Source organism: Phaenicophaeus curvirostris, chromosome 1 (genome assembly GCF_032191515.1).
Source record: "Phaenicophaeus curvirostris isolate KB17595 chromosome 1, BPBGC_Pcur_1.0, whole genome shotgun sequence".
Classification (NCBI taxonomy): Eukaryota; Metazoa; Chordata; class Aves; order Cuculiformes; family Cuculidae; genus Phaenicophaeus; species Phaenicophaeus curvirostris.
Genome location: NC_091392.1, coordinates 172638254 through 172653877, shown reverse-complemented (window position 1 = coordinate 172653877; position 15624 = coordinate 172638254). Strand labels below are relative to the sequence as shown.

At 35.1% G+C, this 15624-nt stretch overlaps 1 protein-coding gene across 2 annotated transcripts in view; it reads left to right on the top strand.

Annotated features, from left to right (window-relative positions):
* The window catches only part of TDRD3 (tudor domain containing 3), a 104542-nt gene that overhangs the window by 55125 nt on the left and 33793 nt on the right, over positions 1-15624 (top strand). For both annotated transcript variants that reach the window (XM_069880569.1, XM_069880578.1), the window contains 7 exons: positions 1208-1368; positions 3524-3665; positions 9017-9088; positions 9624-9773; positions 10462-10602; positions 13485-13641; positions 14006-14131. In XM_069880569.1, coding sequence (XP_069736670.1) covers positions 1208-1368; positions 3524-3665; positions 9017-9088; positions 9624-9773; positions 10462-10602; positions 13485-13641; positions 14006-14131 — 949 coding nt within the window. The remainder of the gene's footprint in view (positions 1-1207; positions 1369-3523; positions 3666-9016; positions 9089-9623; positions 9774-10461; positions 10603-13484; positions 13642-14005; positions 14132-15624) is intronic.

Below are 15624 nucleotides of genomic sequence, written 5' to 3'. Positions count from 1 at the left end.
TGAAACTGTATGTGTAAAAATTATCCTACATGTTTTTAGTTGGGTTTGTTTTTTTTTTTCCAGCTGAGGTAATTTTGACAAGGCTATGAGTGCGGTAATGCTGTCAGATTGAACTAAATCTTAGTCTTTTTAGAAACAGCTGTCTGGCAGCCTTACGTAAGCTGTGGGCCTTGAGCTCTTCATCTTGATCAAGGTTTTCTTTTCTTGGCTCGTAATGCCTACTTCAGGAGCCCTTAAAAAGGCACTGTTTCTCGTTGGTATTACAGAGTATTTTCCTTTTTCTCTTGTTCTTATCCTAAATAATATTTCCTCATCTTCCAAGTTATCTAATCTCACTACTTCTGTTCTTTTATGTATTCATTTCTCCTTTCTTTATATGTATTTACTTCCTGGTTATCTGCTCACGTTTTGCGTTGTCCTGGGCTACATATTCCGTTTTTCAAAGGGATGAAGCTGGTGGAATATGCACTTTATCATCTTTTCTGCTGCCTCTTAGGTGTTAGAGATCAGATTATTCATTTTTATTTCTCACAGGGGTCGAGATAATTGTATACTGAGCTATAACCTAAATGTGATGATGTGTGGTTGGTTGGGTTGGGTTTGGTTTTATTTTGTGGTGTTGTTTGGTTTGCTTGTTTAGTTCTGGGTTTTTTTTTAATATAAACTGTGGTCTGTATAGGAGAATATGCTGCATTTTTAGATAACCAACAGATAGTGATGTCCCTTGAGGTTGTTATATTGTACCTCTGTGTAAAGAAGCTGTGATTCTAGTTTGTGTTTACAAAGCGGTTGTACTTAAAACGTACTTTTGATAGAGCCAGATATCCTTCCAAGCTGGATGTTGCTTTCTTTAGAATACTCCGTGAATGAGACCATGAGGTACAGCATGTGAAATCTTCTTTGGACTCCATAGTGTGTGGGAAGTGACCATATTTGTGACTCTGTTTGCCCCTCCATCCAGTTCTTTCATTGACTTACTTTCCATAATTGGTATTGCAGAGATGCACGAAGCATCCTACTGTTTCTCTGAAAAAGCCATTTTTATCATGTTTTAGAACATACAGTATGTGAGCGATAAGAATTGAACATGGCTGCCTGATCAAATTACGCTTCCCTTTGCCTGGGAGCATCTGTAGTGTGTCTAGATATTACAGTGTGTTTCCTCCATGATATTAACAGTTTTGTTTTTTCTGTTTTGCATGTATAGCTGGAAGGGCCATGTGTTCTGCAAATACAGAAAATACGCAATGTTGCTGCACCGAAGGATAACGAAGAATCTCAGGCTGCTCCCAGAATGTTACGTTTACAGATGACTGATGGACACACAAGTTGCACAGCAGTAGAATACAATAGCATGTCAAAAATAAGGTGAACAACTTTCTTTTCAAAGTTTTGCTTGACAGCTAAATATCCTTAAAATAATGAAAGTGTCCTTAGTAATATTTTGAAAAATTCCTTGACGAAATAGGTTTCCTTCTCAAATTTTGTATCGAAAGGAGAACCTTAAATTCAGCATGCGGATGTGTATATGAATGTAATTTACAATACTGTTTTTTCTGAAGGGCGTAGTGGAAGAATGTGGATTTTTGAAGCCATTTGCTGAGTTGGAGTTGACATGGCACTCCGCATTTTGGGTGTGTGCAAACTTGAGCCAAATTCCCAATTTTTAGCAGTAGCAGATCTTTTGTCTGACTTCAGTAGCAGGAATGTCACAAGCCTGACACACCTAAACTAATGCAATTAGTGCTGCTTTATTATGGGCAAGGCTTTTACTTGAATTGAATTAGCAAATATTTCTAGCGTTGAAGATGAAGGATAAGAGAGCTAATTAATGTTGAACGTGGGAATTTTTTGTGTGTTTAGTTATGAAGATGTTGAAAATTATCCCTAGTGGTTAGTCTCAGGAGTCATGGTGTGGTTTGCTCTTCACTCCAGATTACTTTGATATTTAAAAAAAAAAAAATCTTCCTCTTTCTTTTTCTGCTATCTGCAACAGTTAGATATAGATATGTACTTCATTTTTAAATGTTATCTTTTCCTGTTAAACTATGCCTTCTTAACAGGAGCCAGCTTGCAGTTTAGACTACTACTGCCTTAAAAGGGAGAACACTTAATGCTATTTTAATTTTAGCTTGAGCCAGTAGAAATTGGATTATATTCCACTGTGAATATAAAGACAGCAGAAAAGAAGGGCAAACAGGAACCTTTGTAAGTGGATTCCAGATCACAAAATATTTAAAGTAGAAGACATAATTTGACAAGTTTTAAATAAATTCTTAAAAGTGTCGAAGAACTCATCACTTTGTAGTAATGATGTGAGTTCTTTGCAGGCAACATTGTATGAAAATTTATTGTGTTGTATGTGCTTGTTTCAAGGACTATTAAACTTGAATAGTATTCTATTGCACGTATTTAAATAAATATATAATCAGTTTTATCTTAAGCTAGAAATTCTTCACGACTAGGGTTTCTATTTACCCCTCCCACACTTTGTATAACTTTAGTATTTTTGAGATATTTTGAATCATAGAATGGCTTGGGTTGGAAAAAACCTTAAAGATCATCCAGTTCCAACCCCCTGCTTTGGGCAGGGACAGCTCCCACTAGACCAAGGCCATCCAACCTGTCCTTGAATCCTTCCAGGGAGGGGCCATGCACAACGTCCCTGGGCTACCTGTTGCAGTGTCTCATGACCCTTATTTCTTTATTATCTATTTTTAATGTTCTCTACTTTTATCAGAACAATAATGAAAATCCATGAATATTGCTAAAGTTAATACCACGGTTGAAAATCTGTAACTAACTGCAGCCTGTTTCTTGCAAGAAAAAAGAAGTCATAATTTTGAGACTGTACTTGTTGTCAAGTCTTTCAGTTATGAGTTTGAGATGTGTTATTCTTTTATGCATCTGTAGATTCTCATGAAAAGAAGGCAAGGTACCTTCTTGTGGGAGCCAACCACAGAGAGCATCCTGATGTTTTTAAATGACAATGAGAGAAGCAGCACTACAAGATGCATGGGTTTTTGTATTTATGCTTGAAAAGTCCTGGCTGTTAGCAATGTGTAGAAAGCTTCTTTTCTAACAGCTCATTGTTTTCTCCTAAGTTAAATGTCTAAAACAAATGATTAACCATCTGGAGTTCCTCTGTTTATTAACTTTAAATGCATCCTAGGACAAGGAACTTAGGCAACTGACTTTGAGACATTTTCTGTTAGTCTAAACAAATCATATCCTTTGTTTGGTATTTTTAACTTGAATTTTAACCAAACAATTTGCAAACATTCTTCTCCTTTAAAATCTAATTTGCAATATGGCATTTTTGTGTAATGAATGGGAAGTCTTCCAATAAAGCTGTTGAAAAGTACTGTGCATACTGAAGGGATTATTGCAAAGATGTTTGGTGCTAATGTTTTATTATTAAATATTATAACGGTAGGATTATAATAAGAGTAGAATTTTATGGTTTTGGTGGCAGAATATTAATAACCACATTTCGAACATGTGTCTTTGTTTCTGTTTCTAGCCTGAACACTCCACCTGGAACAAAAATTAAGCTTTCGGGAATTGTTCAAGTGAGAAATGGATTTTTGCTGTTGGATGACAGTAACACAGCAGTACTAGGAGGTGAAGTGGAGCATCTTATAGAAAAGTGGGAATTACAAAGGGTGAGGTAACACCACTGGAAATACTTGTCTTACATGATGCATATTATGTTGAATGACATCAAGTTTAATGTGCTAACTGTGAACTTCAGTATGATAAGCTCTTAGAACTTTGCTGTCCCAATATTTTTAGGGATGCAGCCAAAATAATCTTTGGTATAATGTTGCAAATGAAGAAATTATAAATGAGCTTTGTATGGGAACTTATTCCTTTTGTAATCTGCAGTGACTAAAAGTATGAATCAAATAGTGCAGTAATGGGTGGTTGCTTTCCAAAACAGTGTATTTGATACCAAAATATTATAGAATTTTTACAGTTACTGTATGCAGACTGTATTTTTGAGGCAAAAAAAAATGCAGTAAACATTGAAGTTGGTGACCATAAGTATGAATACTTACGCAGATTTCATCAGAAAGGCTTACAGAAGGAATGTGTTCTTAAGAATGTCATCTAATTGATAGGAGAATAGGCAGTAGAATTGGTTAGCTTTATTGGTGATATTTTTGACAGTTTATTTTCATGTGTCTTCTGTCTGGGCTTCAACAAATAAATATTGCTTTATAAAAATAAGTTTGTTTTTGAGATCAGTGTTGAGAAACTCCGAAGATGTTCTGTTTACAAGAAAGCAAGCCAGTTAATAATCATTGATGTGCTGCTGATTACTACTTTCAGCAGTTGTTGCTAGCTAGTTCTGTTGGCTTTATACAGTGTGTTTAAAAGAGAGGTATCTATGTTTTCACTGATTTACTGTGGTAAGATAAAGTATAATAAAGTAACTACTGTTTTTTGCTATACTTTCAATTCTCTGGTTGCATCTTGCAATTTGCCTGGATATCATTTTCTTTTTCTCATTGACCAACTCACAGGACATGATCAGGTTCCCGGAATGAATGTGGCCATGTCAAAAAAGCTGTGAGTAACAAGAAATCAGTTTGGACAGATGAACCATGACCACTGGAAATTGTAGTTCCAGTTCTATATCCAAGCTGACAGCTAGACAGATAGTGCCCAAACAAGTCTATAGAAGCTAGATGCTACTTTGATAGCAGTAACAGGAACTCAATGTTTCTGTCCTGTTCAGAAAGCTTTACAGAAGAGAATGGTTGACAAATAAGCAAGATTGTCAGCTCTCAAAGATATTCGAACAAGGACGTTGCCACTGCTCCTTTAATCTTGCCACAGAAGCTTAAATGAAGTGCTGACCTTTGTTTGCATAAAAAGACAGAAAACTTTTATTTGTGTGACTATTTCAACTACTTGTTTTGAAGCAAGGTTGTTTTTTTTTTTTTTTTCTCTCCTCCACAGTGTCTGAGCAGTGTTAATTGGGCTTATTTTATAGCTGATGAAATGTTTCTTTTATACTCATTAAAAAGTTAGTGCTGTGAGGTCAAATAGATGTAGAGAACTTTGCACAGTCAACTTCAATTTTAGTCTTAAATTATTGCCTGTGCACCTGTTTGTCAGCATCTAGTTGCATGGCTGCATTACCGTTTTATTCCATACAGAGTGATGTTTGAAATTGCTTTCTGGGGGCATCAGGTTTTAGTAATCAGTGGCTTGCACTGCAGTTATAGGGTATGTGGTATGAATGCAGTATTAACACACTGAAAATATAGTTCACATGAAATAAATGTAGTAGTCCTTGTAGCATTCGATTTTATCATAAGGTAATTCTTGCCTGGGAATTTCAGGAGTTTTTCTTTTAAGTGTCACTGTTTAAGTGACAGTAAATAAATAAGAGTAAATGAGAATGTTGTTGTGTGATCTTTCTTCTTCTAAGCTATTTGAAAATATAAGGTAATGTGTCATGGACTTCTTTAGGTGAGAATACAGTTACAAATAACTTTTGCTTCATAGTGTTCCCAGTGTTTAGGTGGTGAGTGGTGTTTCAGTCAGTGAGGATCAGTATCTGTGAGATAATTATTGTTACCTTCCTTATGAAGCAGGAGTACTTTATTTTGCTATTAATCAAAATCTGTACGTGAAAGCTGAAGCAACTATTGCTGAGGTGGTTGGTGAGACTGTTAGGCTGCCCCTTATATTTTTAAAACATATTACAGTTTAGCAAATTACAGCTTATCTAAAAGTGAATTTCTCTTGTATACATGATGATTCTTCTATTTTAGTGAAGGGGAGGCTAAATATTGAAGCTACCTAATGGGAAAAGGGTGTAGTTATACATATACTTCAAAATTCCTATTAGAAAGAAGTGTGAGGGGATAAATAGTCTATAATATGTAGGAGTTCAGTCTCCTATATTGTAAATTTTTGTTTAGAGATTCCCTAGGAAATATTTTTTTAATGTCACAGTTCGAATATGGAAAGGGTAAAAGATGTATACTAACTGTACTAATAACAAAGTTTATTGTAAATGGTAGTTACTGCTCTGCTAAAAGGAAATTTAACTGTAAGTTAAAAAATACTGTTCTTGTTGCCAATTTGCTTTTTATTCAGTGCAAAGTGGAATTTTATTTCCAAAGCAGTTGTTCTCACTACTTGGCAGGCAGTGCTACTTGAGAGGCAAATGTCAAAGCAGTTATTTACCATTAGGCAGAGTTCTTTTACTCTGGGTGACAATTCTGTGCAATAAATTGTTATGATGCAGAACTCATGTAGCTAAATGTTAGTAAATATGCTGTCAGTTTTTAAGTGCTTTTTTGCCATTTACCATATTGCATGTTTGAGCAGCAGTTTGGAACAATCTTTCTTGTATGTGTTCCCTTGATTCTGATTTGGGAAAGAAGGAGAAAAAGTACGATCTTAAACTTAAGCATATTCTTCCTGACTATAGGATGTGAGGAATTAACTGTGATCAAATGATTGAGTTTTTAGGCTATCATACAACTATTTGTATTGTAATTTGATTCAGTGCTGGCATTCATTCCACAATCACCTACATTTCTGTAGATCCAAAAAAAAAAAAAAAGTGTCAAGTTTATAGTACCTCAATCGCCTATCCTGGGGAAATTAAGTGGCTTGGCCCAGGAAAGTGCAGGTATGCTACAGTGATCAGCCCTTGGCTAGCTCGTAATTGTAAGGCAACACTTGTAGTGAACTCATTGAAACTAAAGCAGAAGAATTCTATGATTTCTGTCCTTCCGACTGCTTTGTATTGAATAATTTATTGAATACATGAACAGCATTTTTTACTCCAAGGAACGAGGGAAAGGATTTCTATTTTTTTTCCACCCTTGAAAGGAATTAATAGCCAAAAATGCTTTAGAAAATAGTCTTTGGTTCCTGAATAAAAGTAGTTAACTTGGAAAGAGTGGACCAAAAGTTTTGATTTGTATATTAGTTAGTCAACTTAATATCTTGCTTTTTTTAAGAAATTCTGATTGTATAGTGGCTTAAAGCATATTCATGCTTATAGTACAGTCCTCACATGATGGAATTAAACTAATTTTACATCACAGTAATAAATGCATAGCTAAATGTCATATATAGCCTTAAGTAATTAAAACTTTCTCTACCCATGGGGAGTGCTAAATGATGTATGTAATTATGCATAACTCTCCCAGTGGAAAAAAAGGAACAATAAGAAATGAAGATGATAAAGCAGATTAGTTACAGGAAATACAGTTTTGATGCATTTTAACAGCATTAAGGACCTGTTTTTCCTTTTTCCACTTCTGAAATCAAATCTTTATGTATAATGCAAAATAGTTAACACATAAACAAATGTCAATTCCAGTGAATTTCATTCAACTCTTGCAGGTTTCTGCTGTTGTTGTAATTTGTAAAGATTGTAAAAAATAAATCTCTTTACTGCTGTTGGGGACTAGTAATTTCTGTTATTGAGAATGCATTGTTTTCAGGATGAGATCACCGATTACCTGATTGTGACTAAGTTTAAAGAACTTCTGTTGTATGGATGTTATATGTCAGTGATTGTTATGCTTATTGTTACAGTCTTTGTGATCCAAGGATCTGCTGATCAATTTAGTATATGTACTGTACTTTTCATAAGGCCATAGGGGAAATTTCCTGGTAGCACAGTTCTTTCTTTCCAACAATGGTGAGAAGAGAGGTGCTGGATCGCCTGTGCTATGAGGACAGACTTAGAGAGTTAGGGTTGTTTAGCCTGGGGAAGAGATGGCTCTGGGGTGACCTTATAACAGCCTTCCAGTACCTGAAGGGGGTGTATGAGAAAGCTGGGGAGGGGCTGTTTACAAGGGCAGGTACGGATAGGACTGGGGCAATGGCTATAAATTGGAGAGTGGGAGTTTTAGACCAGACATTAGGAAGAAATTCTTGATGATGAGGATGGTGAATCACTGGAACAGGTTGCCCAGAGAAGTTGTTGATGTCCCTCCCTTGAAGTTCAAGGCCAGGTTGGATGAGGCCTTGAGCAGGCTGCTGATGTAGTTGGAGGTGTCTCTGTCCATGGCAGGGGGCTTGGAACTAGATGATCTGTAAGGAGATCCCTTCTAACCTAAACTATTCTATGATTCTATTATTCTGTGATTTTTAGGGAGAGCACACAGCCCGAGTTCTTATACAGCCTTTGGTATCCAGAGTTGTTGTATTATGTTTTATCAGGGCATACAATCCTGACTAATCCTTTCAGTATTTTCTTATGCATGGGTCCTGAATTTCACAGAATGACTGACATTGGAGAGGACCCCTGGAGGTCATCTAATCCAATCCCTGCTGCTTGGGCAGGATCACTAGAGCTAGTTGTGCAGGACAGTGTCCAGGCAGCTTCTGAGTATCTTCTAAGATGGAGGCTTCACAACCTCCTTGGGCAACCTATGCCAGTGCTCGGTCACCCTCACAGTAAAAAAAGTATTTTCTGATGTTGAGAGAGAACCTCCTGTGTTTCATTTTGTGCCTGTTCTCCCTTGTCCTATCACTGGGCACCACTGAAAAGAGCCTGGCTCCATCTTCCCTACTGACTTCCTTCAGGTGTTTGTGTAGAATGATTCCCCTGAATCTTACATTTTTAAGGCTTAATTGGTCCAATTCCTTTTCAAACAGGCTCAAACTGTATGCCTTCACAGCCTCTGGTGGCAGTAAATTCCTCTGGGTGCTATGTAAACATCTGCTGCCTGTTGGTGTTGTGCTTTGTTCTATTAGTGTAGGTTTTGGCATATAACTGAGTTTTCTGCATTTGCTGTATGTGTTGCCGTTATGATTTTGCAAATTTTCATAGCTTTCTTTGTCTTCCTCTTTGTCTTCCTGCCCCTCTTCCTGTCTCCTTGTCAGGTGCCCCAGGATTTTTAAGTGTATCATTATTTTTTATGCTTAATATGTTCATCTTACAGGTTTCATATGCTTTCTGAAATAGAGATACTTATCATATAATCTGTTTTGTGTTTGCAATCTATTAATCAACAGTTTTCTTTTACAGAGTTTAGCAAAACACAATAGGAGTAACATTGGAACAGAAGGTGGCCCTCCCCCTTTTGTGCCTTTTGGGCAGGTATAGTGTACTTCTCTCTGTCATTTCATAAAAAAAAATGTATCATGGAATCCAGGGGACCTGATTCCAGTTAAATAAAGGTTATTAAAACACCTTAGATGATGATGACTCAGATCTAAAAGATATGCCTGTTTTAAAAAAAAAAAATGCGTTGATCCTTGTCACTTTGTTTTAATGTATATTTAACATCTTTCCTCTCAGTTTGAAATTTAAAATTTTATTTGATAGGTAGAGCCTTTGATTCTTGTGGTCAGATCTTGTAGACACTAACATAGTTCCTTCTTAAACGCTAAAGGTGTTTACAAGAATCATATCAGCTACATCATGCACTGAGAATAAAATGTAAGTCATGCTATTTAGCCTTTCCAGTAAACCAGAGGAATGTGCTTTTAGCAAAGATATCTTGATGTTGTAGGTGTACGTTTTTCTTATCGTATTTTTTTGTCCAACCATATGCTCTTCTAATGGAATAATACTTTATATATTTTTAAACGAGAATAGGCAGAAGAGTTAAAGCTTTCTTTTGCATTTTCAGAAATGTGCATCTCACGTACAAGTGGATAGCAGAGAGCTTGATCGCAGAAAGACTTTGCAAATGACAAATACTGTGAAAGCTGTTGCAGACAATGATGAATTTGAAAAGCAGAGAACAGCTGCTATTGCAGAAGTAGCAAAGAGCAAGGAGGTTAGAATGCACGTATTGCAGCATTTTACTTACTATGATTGATCTTTTCTTGTTGCTTCAAGTATTTGTGTCCTAAATGCTTTCTGATCTTTGCCTGCTTATAGTTCTGCTCATGTAGCTTTAAAAACATGAATCAAGAAGTGAAAGCCCTTTTGGATTGATGATTATGTTCTTATTTTAATAATGCTAATAAATGTATCATAATATTTTAATGTAGATATGATTTTTATTTGATACCATTATTAAAAAATGCAATTTTTACAATTTAGCTAATGAGATTTAAATAATAAATGCAGGTTATCAATTTTAATTTGCCTTTTTTTCCAGTTACCCTGTGTTCAGTCTGAAAAAATAGCTAGGAATTTTAATTCTAATCTGTCAGGGTTTTATGCCCTCCCTTGGTTTTCCTTTTAGTTTATTTTTCATGTTTGCTTGGTAAGTCATAAAACCAAGTATTACATAACCTTTTTACAGCCTCATTTTGGCATAGGGGGAAAAAAAATACCTTCCTAATAATTAGTCTTTTTTTTTGTGTGTATGTGTAAATTAGTGCTTTATTTGATGCTCAGCATAATCATAAAAAAATACAGCTGCGTCAAATTTGCTGCACTTTTTCTACTAGCTAAATATTAAGGCTTATTTTCATAAGTTCTGTTTACTGAAATGTTATTTTTGTGCTTATCTAAAGACCAAGACGTTTGGAGGAGGTGGTGGTAATAGCAGAAGTAATCTCAGTGTGAGTGCTGGAGGTAATCGAAATAGGGAACTGTTCCAAAAGGAGAAGATAACAAAACCTGAGGGAAAGAATGAAGGTGTCTACCGAGAACTGGTAAGGTGGAAGACTTAAACGGAACCTTAAATGTGTACTATTAAAAAAGAAAAAAACAAGTGTAACAGAAAACCACAAAAGACCCTGAAGAATTTTGAAGTCTATTTAGAATACTTAGGGTGATTTTGTGCCTTATTGAAATAGTTATGAGTTTCAATGTGACTTGAAAAAAATAGCGTAGTCTTGCCCAGTATAATTTAAAACAAAGGCCTCACTGAAGAAAAATTGTGGTATATGTGGTATGTGATGTTAAAGTACAGTTTTATTTTCTTGTGTAAATAACTTTAACAGTTAGTTTCATCTTAGGCAGGAAGACTTTTATCCTTCAATTTCCACACATCAAATAGTCCTTTAATGTAGCTTTTCTTCTGAATTAATTTAGTACAGAGTTTAAGAATCTGTTTCAAACTATTTCTTTGACATTGAGAAAACTAAGTGGTACTGCGATATTTAAAATAACAAAGTAGAAATTCTGTTGTTTGACATGGGAATGTCATGTTTACAGGTAATGTTGCCTTTTGAGTAAGGTGGGTTACCATTGGAGAATCTGAACTGTGCCCCTTAATCCAAAACATCACCTTCTAATGTACTTCATAATTTTATGCTTACTGAGAAAGAGTTCTTTGTGATCACTGCGTTGAACTCAGTGGGTTTAAGATGAGCAGTCATTGAAGTTTCTGTTTTGATTACTTCACCAGTCTAAAAGTTTATGATGGAGGAAGTATTTATCAAGAACAACTCGGAGAGGAATTTCCAAGTGTGCAATAATGATTAATGATTCTGATTTGAGTCATGAAACAGACTGAAGGAGGCATCACAGCAGTTTAGTAACTCAGTAAACTAGTATTAAAATATTGGTTATAAATATCGCAGGTTGAATATTTTCCATTTTATTTACTTTTACCAAAGATTTAACAATGAGAAGAAAAGACTTTTAGGAACATTAACTACTTGTTATAATTTTGTTTGTATAAGTATGTCACCATCTCACAGCAAGGAGAGAGCCTCCAGCAGTGCTGCCTTCAGCACTGTGCTCAGAAATGTCAATATAGAATTCTAACAATGTGGGCTTGAAACAACCTCAAGAGGTCATTTAGTCACCCCTCTGCCTGGTGTAGCACCAGTAGTTATACCTTGTCATTCTCAACAACTGTGTCTCAATCTAAATAGACTTAAAAACCCAAACAGACAGACAAAAACCCCAACAAAACCAAGAAAACCCACAAAATTTAAATTAATTGTTTCAGGTATAATTTTTTTGTCTTTTATATTAACTCTAAGAAATTTTTCTTACATTGCACTGTAAAATGGCATTACTTCCAAGTTAATGAAAAAGTGATGCCATTTAGCATATCTAGGTGCTGTTTAGAAGAAAACAAATATGAGCCTGCTAGGCCTATAGAGAGGACCTTCCTTAGTTATAAGTAATGATTCTTAGATCTTAAAGTGATAAGTAACAACTTTGTTTTGTCTTTTTAGAACTGTGATGTTGAGTCGGTTTGGTTGTTGATTTTCTTGTATATTGCTGCCTTGTTTGCATATTTAGGAACAGTTAAAGGTTTTTGTCCAACTGGTGTGTTACCTGGTTCCAAGAAACTTGAAGCACTGTATCATTAACTACAAAACAAGCTACAAAGGAGTAATTTTTCATTTGTAGACAGACAGTAGACTGCGGATGTCAGTCATCTTCCTTCTTTAACATCCTACAATGTTTTTGTCTTTCCAGTCTGGTATAGGAAAAGCAAGGTTTGTGTAAATGATATTGAAGGGAGATTTTTTGACATTCAAAGCTACTTAAGATACTACGTCCTTTCTCATAATGTTTGTTTCTGAGAAACTGTTGTTCCCTTGGGTCTCAAGTTGTGACTTTTTTTTTTATCAATAGGTGACATGACAGGTACTGTATATCATAGAATCATAGGATGGTTTGGGTTGGAAGAGAACTCAAAGATCATACAGTTTTTATTCTTTTAAACAGTGGGAGAAAGAAGGATTATGTACATTAGAGGTTAGATTCCATTGGGTTTGGGGTTTTTTTTTTGGAGAGTCGTAATATGGCTATTTGGAACCTGGAGGCAAAATATTAGGTTCATGGGCCTCCAGTTAAGCGTGTATTTGATTAAAGCTGCTGCAGTAGATGAATAACTGGCATCATGTTAGTTGGCCACAGGATGAGGAAAGATAAAGCGCCTAGTCCCATTTCATATTTTAATGACTGTAGATCTGTCAGCACTGCAAGAGGCAGTTTCTCACTTCAGAGCTTTAAAGCATGGTGCAGATGCAAGTTATTATGCTCTGTGATTCCTGCTTTGCCTTTTTCGTGTCATATTCTATACACTTTAGAATAAGAAAGCCTGTATTGGTGTGGAAATTAATTGTTTGTATTTCTTTTTCTTCTGCAGAACCTTTAGCGATTGTTTTTTTCCTATATTTTAAATAGTGTACAACTGTTTTTTATATTGTCTGTAAAACTTATGAAAGAGTTCAAACAGGGTCAACTGGCTAGTTTTTATACCAGTGTTGCTTTGAGAGATTCCTTTCAGTTTTTAATCTCAGAGAAAGTATATTAGTCTGTCATATTATTGCAATGTACAGTAAAGGGAAAGCTAGACTAAGGGAATTTGTTCCTGAAACGGCATAATATTAGAACTGAAAACTAATGAATTAAAAATCATCATCATTATAATTTAAAAAATTCTGTAATAGTTGATTGTTTGGACCTAGGAGGAGACTGTACGTGAAGGTTTTATGTAGAACTGAAATATTTATCATATACAAAACAGTGTTTCAATTGAAAATTAATGAAAAATTTAAACCTGGTGGTTTCATAGAGTCTCTGTTGTATCTTATGATTAGTTCTGCATGTAACTTTTTTATTTCAGGTTGATGAAAAGGCTCTAAAACACATAACAGAGATGGGTTTCAGCAAAGATGCAGCAAGACAGGCACTTATGGATAACAGTAACAGCCTAGAGGCGGCATTAAATTTTCTTCTGAACAGCAGTAAACAGAAACCCATTCAGGGACCACCACCTAGAGGTAAGACTCAAAAGGAAATACTTTAAAACAGTGTTTATGAGCAAAGAAGTTGGTGTATGATGGATTACTACTGTAGTTATAGAAGAGCATATCTACATGTTTTTTACCTGCAAGTTAGAATAAATTGCAAACCTGAAATGAAATACTTAGAAATGGACTCAGTCAAAATTTTTGAAGTCAGAGATTTGACTATTCTTGAATGGAAAATATCTCTATCAATTTTGTTCATGATAGAACTTTTTCAAGATAGAAAACACAAACATTTATAAATCAAATATAAAGGTATGCATGCTTCTTTAAAAAAATTATTTATTTATTTATTTCATGTTATTCCCTGCTCACAAATAACCTTTGATGTCTACAGGTAAAGGGAAGGGCCGAGGCCGGTCAAGACCTGAAGATGAGGAAGACTTAGGAAATGCCAGACCATCTGCACCAAGCACACTGTTTGATTTCTTGGAATCCAAAATGGGTACTCTAACAGTTGAGGGTGAGTTATTGGAATTAATGTATTTGGAACCACTATTGGACAGTGTTGGTGGAATTCTTTTTCCTGACTTCGTCATCTAAAACATTTCTCTCCTTTGAAAGATGTCAATAAATCATGCTGTGGTTTCTACTGCTGTCTTGGTTATAGAAGAGCTTAGGGTTTTTATTTTAGGCTTGGATATCTAGAAGTCAGTAATTTTGAAATAAAGTGATATAAATCCTGATTTGTTAATCTAATTTGATAAAGGCTTTCACAACTTTCATGTACTTGCAGTTTTTTTTCAGAAGTAAATAAAGGAAAAAAACATAACTACAGTCATCCTTCCTCAGTTTATAAACAGCACGTTTTGTGTGCCGCCCAGTTAAGAGTTTAGTTATTGTGGTAAGCTTAATTGTTTTTTGTATTTCTTCTCTCTGGAGGTGTGTGTATGTGGAATCATTTTGGCTGCTGTAAAATATTAAGCAACTACTTTCTCCTTGTTTTCTTGTTTAATAACTTTAAGAACTGAGGTAAAAGCATGGTTTTAGAAAGAGGAAATGGAAATAATCTCTCAGATTTAATGCAAAAGATCTGTGATTTTTCTTTAATGTTGTTTTAGTTACTTTTATTTCTTAAGAAGCCATACAATAATGTAGTCTATGCACAGAGATATCTCTTTAGGTGTAAGTCATTATTCAGTACTTTTGCAACTTTAACAGACAGGTGCATTAAAAGGAAAAGGTTGAAATGCCATATATGCTGAGGTCTGTAGAGGCGGCTGTAATATTAAAGCAAAACTTGCAGTAAGCTGAGTAATAGATGGAGATCATTTTCTCTTTTGACTGTGGCCTAGGAGGTATTTCAGTGGCCATCATGAAATGAAAATATCTACATCCGTTATTTGTTGTGAAGGTTTTGTGATAGAATAGTAGTTTTGTTTCTCCCTATAAAGGGTGAAATAAAGGTTATGCTAGTTTATAGGAACTGTTTGATATTTTGGAGCTTCCCAAGGAATGAGTGCGTTTAAGGAATGAAAGCATTTGTATGTAAAATTTTTTTTAACTTAAGTTCCACAATAATCTTTGTAGACTGTTAATAATGGACTCTAGTGTCAGTAAGCACATCCCCATTACTCTGATTAGACGAGTGACAGATCTTTTGTTGAATGTATTATTTTCATTTGTAGCTTTTATGTATTAAAATGTGTAAATATTAGGGTTTGGGGTTTTTTTTTTGCTATAGCAGTGAATTTTTAGGTTAAAGGTGTTAATTTAAGGTTAGTTATGTTTGAGAGTCATTATTGAATTAGAAATGTAAATGTGAAACCATGCAGACTCTGTCAGTGGATCAAATTCTCTTTTTTTTGGTGAGAATTATTAGGACTTTCTGCTTTAGATTAAATGCCTAGCATTTACTTTTAGAGAATTATTTTTGTTCGATCTTTTGGAGCTTTGATCTGCACATTTACAGTTGCTCTTTGCCTGAGTCGTGCAGAATTTTGCATTAACGGGTTT